Source organism: Quercus robur, chromosome 4 (genome assembly GCF_932294415.1).
Source record: "Quercus robur chromosome 4, dhQueRobu3.1, whole genome shotgun sequence".
Taxonomy (NCBI): domain Eukaryota; kingdom Viridiplantae; phylum Streptophyta; class Magnoliopsida; order Fagales; family Fagaceae; genus Quercus; species Quercus robur.
In genome coordinates, this window is record NC_065537.1 from 6222620 (window position 1) to 6234273 (window position 11654).

General features: G+C 31.9%; 1 protein-coding gene across 1 annotated transcript; it reads right to left on the bottom strand.

The window, feature by feature from the left end:
• Positions 1 to 818: 818 nt before the first annotated feature.
• Positions 819 to 8937, bottom strand: LOC126721261 (TMV resistance protein N-like). Its single transcript, XM_050424315.1, has 7 exons — positions 8842 to 8937; positions 5741 to 5748; positions 4375 to 4911; positions 3058 to 4147; positions 2470 to 2685; positions 880 to 2364; positions 819 to 824 (listed from the first exon to the last, which is right to left on the bottom strand). The coding sequence occupies exons 1-7, from the start codon at positions 8935 to 8937 to the stop codon at positions 819 to 821; spliced, it is 3438 nt and encodes a 1145-aa protein (XP_050280272.1).
• Positions 8938 to 11654: the final 2717 nt, after the last annotated feature.

An 11654-nucleotide genomic window follows, 5' to 3' on the forward strand; every position in this document is an offset into this window, starting at 1 on the left:
AGAGGGTGGGGAGGGATTTGGAGTTTGCACACTCTACAGATCAAAGTACTAGAATCCTTAGATTTAGAAGCAGAAGCAATATTGAGAAAAATTATTGCCTATCAAACTCAGATACACTAGCGTCGTAGAAAAGACGAGACAGAAAGGTTGCCCCACCAAAGGTTCAGTAACGGTTAAACTGAGCTTTTGCAAAACATGTGTCATGCAGTTATGGAACATGTGACAATGTAAAAGGGAAGATATTTGGTGAAGCAATAGATGAACAATATGCGTGGGGGTACTGGGTTGGAAACGGCATAGCGAAGATTCCAAATTCTAGACATTATATCCATAAAGCCAAGATTTTGATCCTGCCGCCCATAGTTTGTGAGTTTCAATGCTTAATGAAAATTAGAACAATAAACCAGTATGTTTGGCAGCAAAAGCTTTGTAGTTTTGATGTTTACTCCTTTTTCGTCCTAGTCAAATTGCTAGGAGTCTCATTGACAACTCTAATCATGCATATGGTGGGCAATCCATTAATATTTGTACACATGAAAAAGATATTGTATAAACCAACAAAACTTGAATTAAGAAGAAAGACAGTGACTTACAGAGAAAAAAGTTGATTAACCTTCAATCACCTAGCTCTTCAGCACATTCCTCATACTCACTTGACTCCTCACTTGACTCTTCAGCCATAAAATCTGTGAGCCTTTCAATCCTTTCTGGGTGAGGTTCGTAATTAGAGCTTCCAGCCCCATCATACTCGTCACGGGTTTGCTGGGCTTCGTAACCTTCTGCTGCTGCCGCCATCGAATTGTCGAAAATAAGATATTTCATGTCTTTCTTGTATATCATTTGCAACCCGCATTTCTTTACCAACAATGGTTCTGATACCTTCCCACAGGAAATACCACGGGCTTTAATACTAATTCCAATTTGACTGAATCCATTTGCATCACAATACTGTACCAACAATGCTCTTATATTTATGTTTCTCTTCTCGTAGTATTGAGGAAGCAAATAAAGTAGCCAAGTGTGATCTAATAAAGGAACAATGTCGCCCATCTTCTCTAGTAACACACCTGTTCGAAATCCATTGACTATCAAGTAAAAGGCAAGTGAACTTTCTACGGCAATTTGGTGATGTGGATGAGAACAAAATACAACACAAACAGCAATCCCAATCCACTCATTACAAAAAAGAGAATTAGGTTCTTGTATACTAACTTCATCCCCACTTCTTTGATGCCTAAACCACTTTGGAATTTTACTTCCAGGGAAAACACTACCATATCTGTCGGTAATGTTATCAAACATACCATCACTTCCAGGGATAACACGCTCTGGGAATAGAAGGGAACTTGTTATCATTTCAAAAAGCAGCAATTCACAATCAATGAAGCCATCATTCTCAGCCAATGTACTGCAATTTGTAAAGAAGAGGTGTCTCCCTGATAAAGAATATGATGGAAATAGACCTGGTAACGTTTCCAATGAGGTACAACCCTTTCCCCAAATGGAATCAATATTTAATGGAAGCTTTGGCCATGATCGAAGACTTGTAAAATTGTTCACCTCCAACAAATATAGCCTAGATAGTTGAGTCATGTTTTCTGGAAGGTAACCAAAATTATTTCCATTTAGACATAATTTTTCTAAAGAGAATAAGCGACAAATATCATTGGGGATTGCATTGAGATTGCAATAACTTAGATTCAGACTGGTCAAAGAACACAAGCCCAATAAAGAAGTCGATAACAAGCCCATACGATTGGGACTTCTCGGCTTAAATCCACCCAAAGCTAGGTTTTTAAGAGTTTGAAAAAGAGCATTAGAATAAGGCACAAGTCCTGTGGCAGTTCCACTCACATCAACCTCCTCTACACTTTTCACAGTCACCAAATTTTCTAGTTTTGAGCATCCAGAAAGATTGAGAACTTTAAGCCACTTCATATTAAAAAAGGTACTAGGAAGAGACATGAGATTTTTGCAATCTTTTACATTCAATAAAGCAAGGCCAGTCAAATTCCCAATTGATGTAGGTAATTTTGTAATAGCAGTGCCATCTAAGTAAAGCCTTGATACACTTGTCATATTTTCTCCAAACTCTGGAATTCTTAAAAAATTTGAGCAACTAGAAAGAATAAGGATCTCAAGAGACTCCATTTCCAACTTTCTTGGAAGACTTCTAAGGTTTTTGCAACCTTTTAGGTTAAGAAAAGTGAGTTTTTGATGAACTCCAATTGATGGGTGCAAGGAATGTAAACTTGTACAACCCTTAAGAACCAATTTCTCAAGATTTGGGATTTCATTGAAGTTAGGGGTTTCAATCAATTTTAGTGATTCCTTTAATTTGATGAACTTCAAACTATCAAAAGGCTGTAAAAAGCCAAAAAGGAAAAAAAAAAAAAAAAAATTAGCTTCTACAAAATCATAGGGTTTAATGAATCTTAAAATTAAAGTTGCATAAGGTACCTAAATTACCTTTTGTTGGAAACTTGATGGAAAATATTTTGAAGGGTATCCACTCCAATCAAGATAGCTCAAGGCATTAGGAAGATATTTGGGCTCACGCAAAAGGTGAACGTTATCAATTATGAGCAATTTAAGATCAAGAACCTTTGAAAAGCATTCCGGATTCCAATATGCCTCTTTTTGTTTTTGCAACTTTAGGACCACACCTTGAATTGCTTTTGTTCCCTAGTAATCATGAAGAGAACATATTAGTGAATTGCAAAATGTAAGATTACAAAAGCTACTCTATGTTTATATTTTGAATACGGGTAAAACTTAGGAGCAATACCTTAAGTGCAATTCATTAGGTTCTCCAATAAAATTCAAACTCATAGTTTAATTTAATTTAATTGTCTTTGAAAATGATAATATCGTATTTTATTGTTCAATCCAAGCAAATGAGTGAATTTGATTAGGGAAACTAATATATTGAACCTAAAGTATTATATATATATATATATATATGTGTGTGTGTGTGTGTGTGTGTGTGTGCGCGTATCTTTTCACCTTGAATAATATAATAGGGTACATGCTCAAGTTTTCTAAATAACTGCTTACCATATTTTCTGTCAGTACATCATTAATGTCCTCAAAACTCCACAGTTTGCCACACTTTCCCGGCTCTTTAGGAAACTCTTCATAAACTATGTGCTTGCCCATTTCTTGAAGCAAATCATGCATCCACACGGTACAATCATTGAATTTAACAAGAGATTTATCAAAAAGAACCCCCAATCCAAGATCTGGAAAAAGGTCAAGATAATTTAGTATTTCTACTACATCTTTTTTCTTTTCATGATTAAAGAAACAAGCAATATTTAGGAATATTTCCTTCTCTGTTTCATGTAGTGTGTCAAAACTTATTCTAAGTACTTGGAGAATATCTGTTTGAGGAAACCGTTTTAGTCTATTTAATGTACTTTTCCATTCATTGATTTTTCTACCAACCAAAAAAGAACCCAAAATCTCAATAGCTAAAGGAAGCCCACAAGCATAATTTACAAAGTCTTTGGACAACTTTAGATACTCTTCAGGAGGATGCTCTTTTTTAAATGCTTTCAAACTCAAAAGATGAAGAGATTCATATTCAGTCAATCCATTAGCCTCATATATTTCATTAACTCCAAGGGCCTTTAGCAAATGCTTATCTCTTGTTGTTATAATAACTCTACTTCCTAAACCAAACCAAGTATGATTCCCTGCTAACTTGTTTAATTGGTCTAATTGATCTACATCATCAAGAACAAGAAGAATTCTTTTATGACGCAATCTATTCTCAATCACAAAAACTCCATCATTAACATCTTGTACACTGATATTTTCATTCAAAATTTGAAGAATAAGTTGCTGTTGTAATTGTACTAAACCATCTCTTTCACAAACTCCCCTAACATTAGCAAGAAAACAACCACCTTCAAACTTATTTGAAAACATGCGAAAAACAACTCTTGCAAGAGTTGTTTTACCTATTCCTCCCATTCCCCAAATTCCTATAATGCGAACATCATTTGACCCTAAATCCAAACATGACTCCAATTTCTCCCTTCTAGAAATGATTCCTACTAGGTTTTTAGTATTTTCTGAGAATGAATAACCTAATTTATGCCATAATTTTCCCACAATCTCTTGGATAATTTGTGACTCAGGCCTGCAATGAAGAAAGAACAATACATGATAAGTGTGAACCAAAATAAATACATTAAAAAATTGAGAAAATTTAATATTATATTATTTTGATTGAAAATTAATTGGGTCAAGGCAAACTTGCAAAAGCTACAAATATGTATTTAGGCCTACATAAGGTTCAAAAAACCACTATATATGAGGTGAGTGTTATGTGATGATTTGAAAGAAAGAAATGTCAAATTGGATTACCTATCTTGTACATGCCATCCTTTGAGATTGGCCACTTCTGTCAAAGCAGTTCTCCATGTTTGCACATTCTCTATGCAGTCCTTGAAACGTTCTTCATGTTTATCAAAGGCTTGTGCAAAAGTACCCTCTTGTTTTCGTACATTAGATGGATCCACGTAATAAAAAATTGGTATAACCGTCATTTTCATCTCTTTCATGCACTGAATGATCTTCACAAGTTCATCCAAACACCATGTAGAAGATGCATAGTTTCTAGAGAGAATAACAATTGCAAACCTTGATTCTTCTATTGCTTTCAAAAGCTCTGGTGCAATAGATTTTCCAGTTTCAAGTTTTTCCTCATCTCTAAATGGAGAAATGCCCTTTTGTTTTAAGGCAACATATAGATGGTCGGTAAAACTATTGCGCGTGTCCTCACCTCTAAAACTGAGAAAGACATCATATCTTTGTTGTGGTGTTGAAGAAGAAAATGATGACGAAGATGGGGCAGTTTGAGTACTAATGGCAGACATTAGAAACTTATTGGCAAATCTTGATCTACAATAAAGATTAAAAAAAAAAAAAAAGGATATTCAATTAAATTTAAAAGAGAAATTAAAAGGGAAAACAATGAGAAGAAGAGAACAATTTTATGTGGAGGAATACATCCTCTGTTTTCAGTCAAGCCAACAACTCTTTATTTCTTTTTTAAACAAAGTAGGCATGCAAGTGCCCTTTCCTTCCAGCTATCGACCTAGCAGACTTAAAATTATATAACTGTTTTTATCACTACAAAATTATTATTTTATATATCAATCTTCTTGATTTTTATATTCAACATGAACCCTTCTCCATGTCAATACATGCACTCATTATATCTTCACACCATTGACCAATCACAACTAAAATGAGGCATCCTTTTAGTTTTTCTGAAAAGAATTCTCCGTTTGTTTCAAATTCATGGTCCTTTGATAAGGTAGTCCTCTTTTTTAAAGTCAATAAATAAAATTCCCAACATACCCTTTACTTTGCCTTTTCAATTAAAGACAATGCATTATTCTCTCTAAAAACAAAAAGACAATGCATTAAATAATGTTCCCTTAAAAATTTGGATTTTCATTTTAGGAACAATGATATAGAACGAAGGTAGTAGAAACTGGGAAAAATTTACAATGATTCCCTAACATGCCAAAAGTTAGCTGTCACATAAAAATAAACATATTAAGAGAAAAAAGGTTTGTAATTTTATACTATTTGGTATAGGAGGAGAATAAGTATGGACTCATTTTCACTATGTTGTTTGTAACATGAAAGTGGTCAAATAAGAAATAATAGTCACTAGAGACTAACCGTGAATGGATGACATTATCTCTTACTAAAAACATACCTATTCACCTGTATAACAAATATATGTATAAACATCATGTAATTTCATTTAGTATTCTTTTGTCAGAGCTGATCTCACTTATATCTTAAGTGAAAATTTATTCATTGGCTTGTTAAATAGGATGATTTGGTATCTAGCAATGGAGGTTGAAGTATTATAAAGATTATAAAATTAAAGTATTATTATTAAATAAAATGTCAAACCAAATAATCTGTGTAAAAAGGTCAGAATAAAAGGAGAAATTTAAATATAAAACTAAAGGGAGGAGTTTGATTAATAGTGAGGATTGTTGTTAGTATGCTATGCGACATGCAACTAATCTGAGTGAAGTCTTCCTATGTCATAAAAAAAATTAAAAAATTAAAAAAAAAAAAAAAAAAAACTAAAGGGAAAAAAATGCAAAGACCTATAAACAAGTTTTATGTTCTTCCACCTTTCCTCTGCTTTATCATCATCCATATGAAAATTGAACCCAAACTAAATACATTTATAGTAAAAATAAATAAATAAATAAACTGAGAATTCACAAGCATTGCATAAAAGAAGGGAGAGGACCTTGAGGATGTGGATCATGTTGTCAAGGAGAAGAGAGGCTCAAAGGCTTCGTTAGAAAAAAAAGTATGCTCAGTTTGAAGAAAACGATTTAGTGAGAGAAGCTCTCGTGAGGAGGAAAATTATGCTTGAATTGAGGAGAAGAGATCATAGTAGAAAAGTAGGTCTGAAATTATAGCAGAAGAGTAATGTAAAACTCGAGAACCTCCTGAAACAACACCAGATTCAATGTCCATTCACATCCACCGTCTTCGCCATTTTTATTCATTATGTTATGTATTCATGTGTGAGTAAAGTCTCATATTGAATAATAATAACAAGAGCTAACCATTAATATAACATAGTTGGGTCCAAATTCATAAGTTTATGCTTTTGGGTTAAATGGTATCCCAACACATTTCAATTGGAGTCTTCTAGGTGTTATATTATGTAATTGCTTCTTAAATTTTGGGAATGGGCATTGGGTATTGGAAGCAAAGATACATAGTCAGATGCAAGCATGCATGCACATATATAATAAGGGATTTCTTTCTAAACAGCCTGATTATTCTTTCACAGATTGAAGATGCCAAGAACTGTTTTGCACTATTTATGATATCATCAGATTGAAAATGTAATCTTAACATTCAGTGGATTTCTATTATCTTATAAAAAAATTATGACTTTGCTAATGGATTTACACCATGTGCTATGCCTACATATGGCTTCAGTAAGTCCTCTAGTGATTTTGCTTAGTACTTGCCCAAGATCATTTTCCATTGTGTGCATACACAAAAGGAAAGTATGCTAAATTAAACCTCTAGTAATACATGGGTTTGGCCTACCAAAATTGGGTTCTTGGCCCATCAATCGAATTATCAAATAGTTGGATCTAGGTCCATGGTGTGAAGAAATGAATAAACCCTTGAACTAAATAGTTTGTGGAAGTAGACAGAAAGTCATAAACCAAACCAACCAGATCTAGACATTATATGGCATTGGGTTAAATTTAATGCATATAAGCAAACAAGTAACAACCATCTACGTGTGTGTGTATATATATATATTAATAGACAAAATTTAGAGAAAATTCAATTAGATTGTACAATTAAAATCCAATTTTACGCTATGTGTTCTAAATTATTTATTTTTAGAGAGATTTTTATTTCTTAATATTGAAGTCAAATGTGAGATTACATCATAAATATCCATCCAAGTGAGTTATTACGTACAAAAACCAAAGAGTCTAGAAATATGAACATAATTTTTTTTTTTTTTTAAATGAACAATTTACATTTTCTACCTAATGATATCCTTACAAGGCTTTTTAAAGAGTTAAAAAAAATATATAGGAATGATTATTAATAATATTTAAATTATATATGTCAGAATTATACTATGTATTTTAATATATATCTTTTAAGTACATTCATGCATATGCATAGGGTTATAAGCTAGCATTTACAAATGGCAATACTCTAGAGACAGCATGGAAGTCTTAAGCTAGGAACTCATGGGTTCTGCTAGACGAGTCAAATCCTTGGACCATTAATATGAATAAACATTTTAACTGTAATTATTATATATATAACTGTTATGGGTCAAGTCAACAAATATTTATATATAAATATAACTGTAATGATTGTATGCTATCAAATTTATTATTAAAAAAAAGGAAAGAGCAAAGACCCAAGAAATTTTTTATTCTTTCGGCGAAACAAAGTAGGTATGAAAGTGGTCATCTCTCTCTTCCTGGCATTTGATAGGAAAATCCAGTGAAAATGAGAGCTAGGAGAAAAGAACATTCATAGAAAGCCTCCTTTTAACATCAATTATATATACAATGTTTTACCAATTTAAACCAAAATCTTTTTCTCTTTATTGATTATAATTTTTATATGGAAACAGAATTGAAAGTTTGGAATTTTAGTGATTGGGTTCTAAAAATTATGATTACCACACTGAAATCAAGAAAGAAGCTACTGCTACCCAAACACTATTATATTTTAGTGAAACATTTTTTATTTGACAATCACAACTGCTACAAGAGGAAAAATTCAGATATAAAACAAGAAAACACAAAAAGCTCCAGAAATAAATTTTACCTTTCTCCCTCTTTTCCATTGTTTTCCCATCAGTCAAACAGAAATTGAACACAACCCATATATAAATTTAATAAATAAATAAAAACCAGGGGATTCACTGAGAGTATTGAATAAGAGAAGAGAGAGGACCTCGAGGATGTTGTTCACGCTGTCAAGGTGAATGAGATGAAGTGACAGAAACACAGAGAGACGCAGTCTTTAGAAGAGGAAAACAGAGAACAGTAAGAAATTGTAGAGAGTATGATTGTAGGCAGTAGAAAGATATTGTTATTTAAGCAAAGCTATGAACATGACAATTACCCAACAACAAGTGGACTAGAAAAGAAAACAAAATCAGTGAAAAGAAAGAGGAAATGAGGAAATATTATTGGTGGTACCACCAAAGACAACGAGGGTCTAATTGGAGAATAGAAAGAGTGAAATAAAGCTAGTGGTATTTGCGCTTGAGTTCACCAGCAAGCATACCTCAAGAGAACGCAAGGGACAAAGTTGGTTCCAATATATTTGACTAGTTCCACCATCAGAGACAACATTCTCATTTAACAAAGTACCAACAGCCATATAACTCTCCCTTCCTCCACTTCAGTAGAAAGCTACAGTCTACAGCCATATTTAAAGTGGATGGAAAAGGAAAAGAAAAAAAAGTGAAAAGACTGTAGTTTTTTATTTTTTAGTATTTGGTTGGAAAGTGTAAAGGAGGGAATATTAGGGGGACCTAGATTCAACGAAATGTTTGGAGAAAGGGGTTGACTAAAACAAACCTATGTGCATGGCTTTGTCTTTTTTATACCAATTTGATTTTCTCTTTCTTTTTCTTTTTTTTTCCCTATATTTTTCTCTCTCTTTTTCAGCTTACGTTTGTTTTGGATTCTTTGGCTTGTATTTTTTTTTTAAATTTATATATATAAAAAAAGGTTAAAATGCAAAACTCATCATCTAAGTTTCTTCAAAATTCATTTCAATCCTCTAACTTTGCTTTTATTCATTTCAATCCTATAAATTTCAAATTTAATTAATTAAAGCCTTTCCATCAACTTTCCTTAAATTTAAAAAAAAAAATTAAAAAAAAAAAACAAACAAATCTGTAAAATATTTTTCAATTATTAGTTGATTTTTTTTTTTAATTTAAAAAATTTGAAGAAAATTTTAAAAATTAAAAAATTAACTACAGCATAACAAAATTTGAGGGACAAGCTTTAATTGAATAACTTGAAAGTTAAAAGATTGAAATGAGTGAAAATAGAGTAAAAGGACTAAAATGAATTTTAATGAAACATGAAGGGTGACTTTTGCATTTTAGCCAAATGCACAAAAAAAAAAAAAAATTAAGTGTCCATTCACAATTTTTTAATATGAAAATGTGTTACCTTTTGTTTTATTTAATAGAGATATAATTATAAATTTATACTAACTTTATTTTCCATCTCTTCATTTTTCTTCTCAACCAAACAAATGAGTTTTCCATCTCTCTACTTTTTCATCCTCCCAACTAAACACACATAAGAGAAAACTCAAAACCCTTCTATACTCCCATTTTTTATCCCTTTTTTATTCTAAATCCTCCCACTTTTCTAACCCTTGATTCAAACAAACCTGAGAGATAGACAACTTTTTCTTACTGTGGTTCTAAGCCTATATTATGGGCTATCATTGGAACCACCCAAACCATTTGTTTGATTGGCATTGTGCCACTGTCTTCTGAGATGGACAACATAGACTCTCAAACCATGGAAAAAACAAAAGATTTGAGATCCAAAGCACACTCAGCCTAGCTAATTACACCCAATCCCTTACAACTTAAAACCCACCCAATACTAACAAATAGACAAAGGCCATGAAAGCTCTCTAACCAAAACCATCACACAAGCAATCCAAGGTCCAAACACAAGACCCAAAAACCCACAACAAAACCACTCCATCCAGCCACAAGTTGTCAAAGACTTAAACAATCTATTAGGATTTTTGTTAAGGCTAAATTCCAATATAGATGTTTCCTTGTAATGAAAAATTTCATTGTATTTGTTAAAAACTTTTATTTGTAATCGTTCCGTGTAATTGAAGAACAAAGTCATCAATAAGCTCAATATGAAATTTGGTAAACTTCAGTCTCTCTTTGGCTCATTTCTCTCATTTGGATCATTTTGAATGAGACCTCAAACCTAAATAAAAATTGGACTCCAAGCCATAATTTATTAAAAAAAATACAATCATAGTACTCAATTTAAACTTAAAACTAACCAAACTTTAATCATGGAAACCATATTTCCAATTATAACTAAAAAAGTGATGTTCTCCAAATGAACGATGTTCGTCAAACACTGTTACTTTTTGAAAATCTAATGAACGATGTTACCTTTAATTTAACGTCTTTGTTATGCAAATTATCAGTTAGTAAATATATAATGGTAAGAAGAGTTATAAATGAGATCATTAAAAAATAAAAAATAAAATTAATTAGCAACTATTATTATGGAGTAGTAGTCTATGGCTTAGCACATCTAATGAAGTGGAATATATATATATATATATATATATAGTTTACTTAAAGGTATATGTAAAGATTCTCATTATATGTATGTGTGTGTGTAAAGGTTTAAAAAAAAGTTATACGTAAGGTTTTAAATATATATATATATATATATATATATATGTATATGTATGTATATATAAAATAAGATCACTCAAAAAAATATTATTACATGCAATGCTTGAGTTTGCGACTAGTTAAATAATAATAGCAAGAGCGAATAATTAATATAACATAGTTGGGCCCAAACTCATAAGTTTATGCTTTTGGGTTAAATGGTATCCCAATACATTTCAATTGGAGTCTCCAAGATGTTATATTATGTAATTGATTCTTAACATTTAAGATTAGGTATTGGAAGCAAAGAGACATAGTCACATGCAGGCTTGCACATATATAATAAGGGGTTTCTCTCTAAACAACTTGATTTTTATTTCACAAATTGAAGATGCCAAGAACTGTTTTGCACTATTTATTATATCATTAGATTGAAAATGTAATCTTAAATTCAATGGATTTCTATTGTGTTATAAATGAATAATGACTTTGCTAATGGATTTGCACCATGAGTTGAGCTATGCCTAGAAAGGGTTTCTGTAAGTTCACTAAGTTCACTAGTGATTTTGCTTAGTACTTGCTCAAAATCATTTTTCCATTGGTGTGCATAAATAGAATGAAAGTATTCTAAACCTTTAGTAATACATGGGTTAGGCCTGGAAAAAGTGGATTCTTGGCCCATCAATTGAACTAT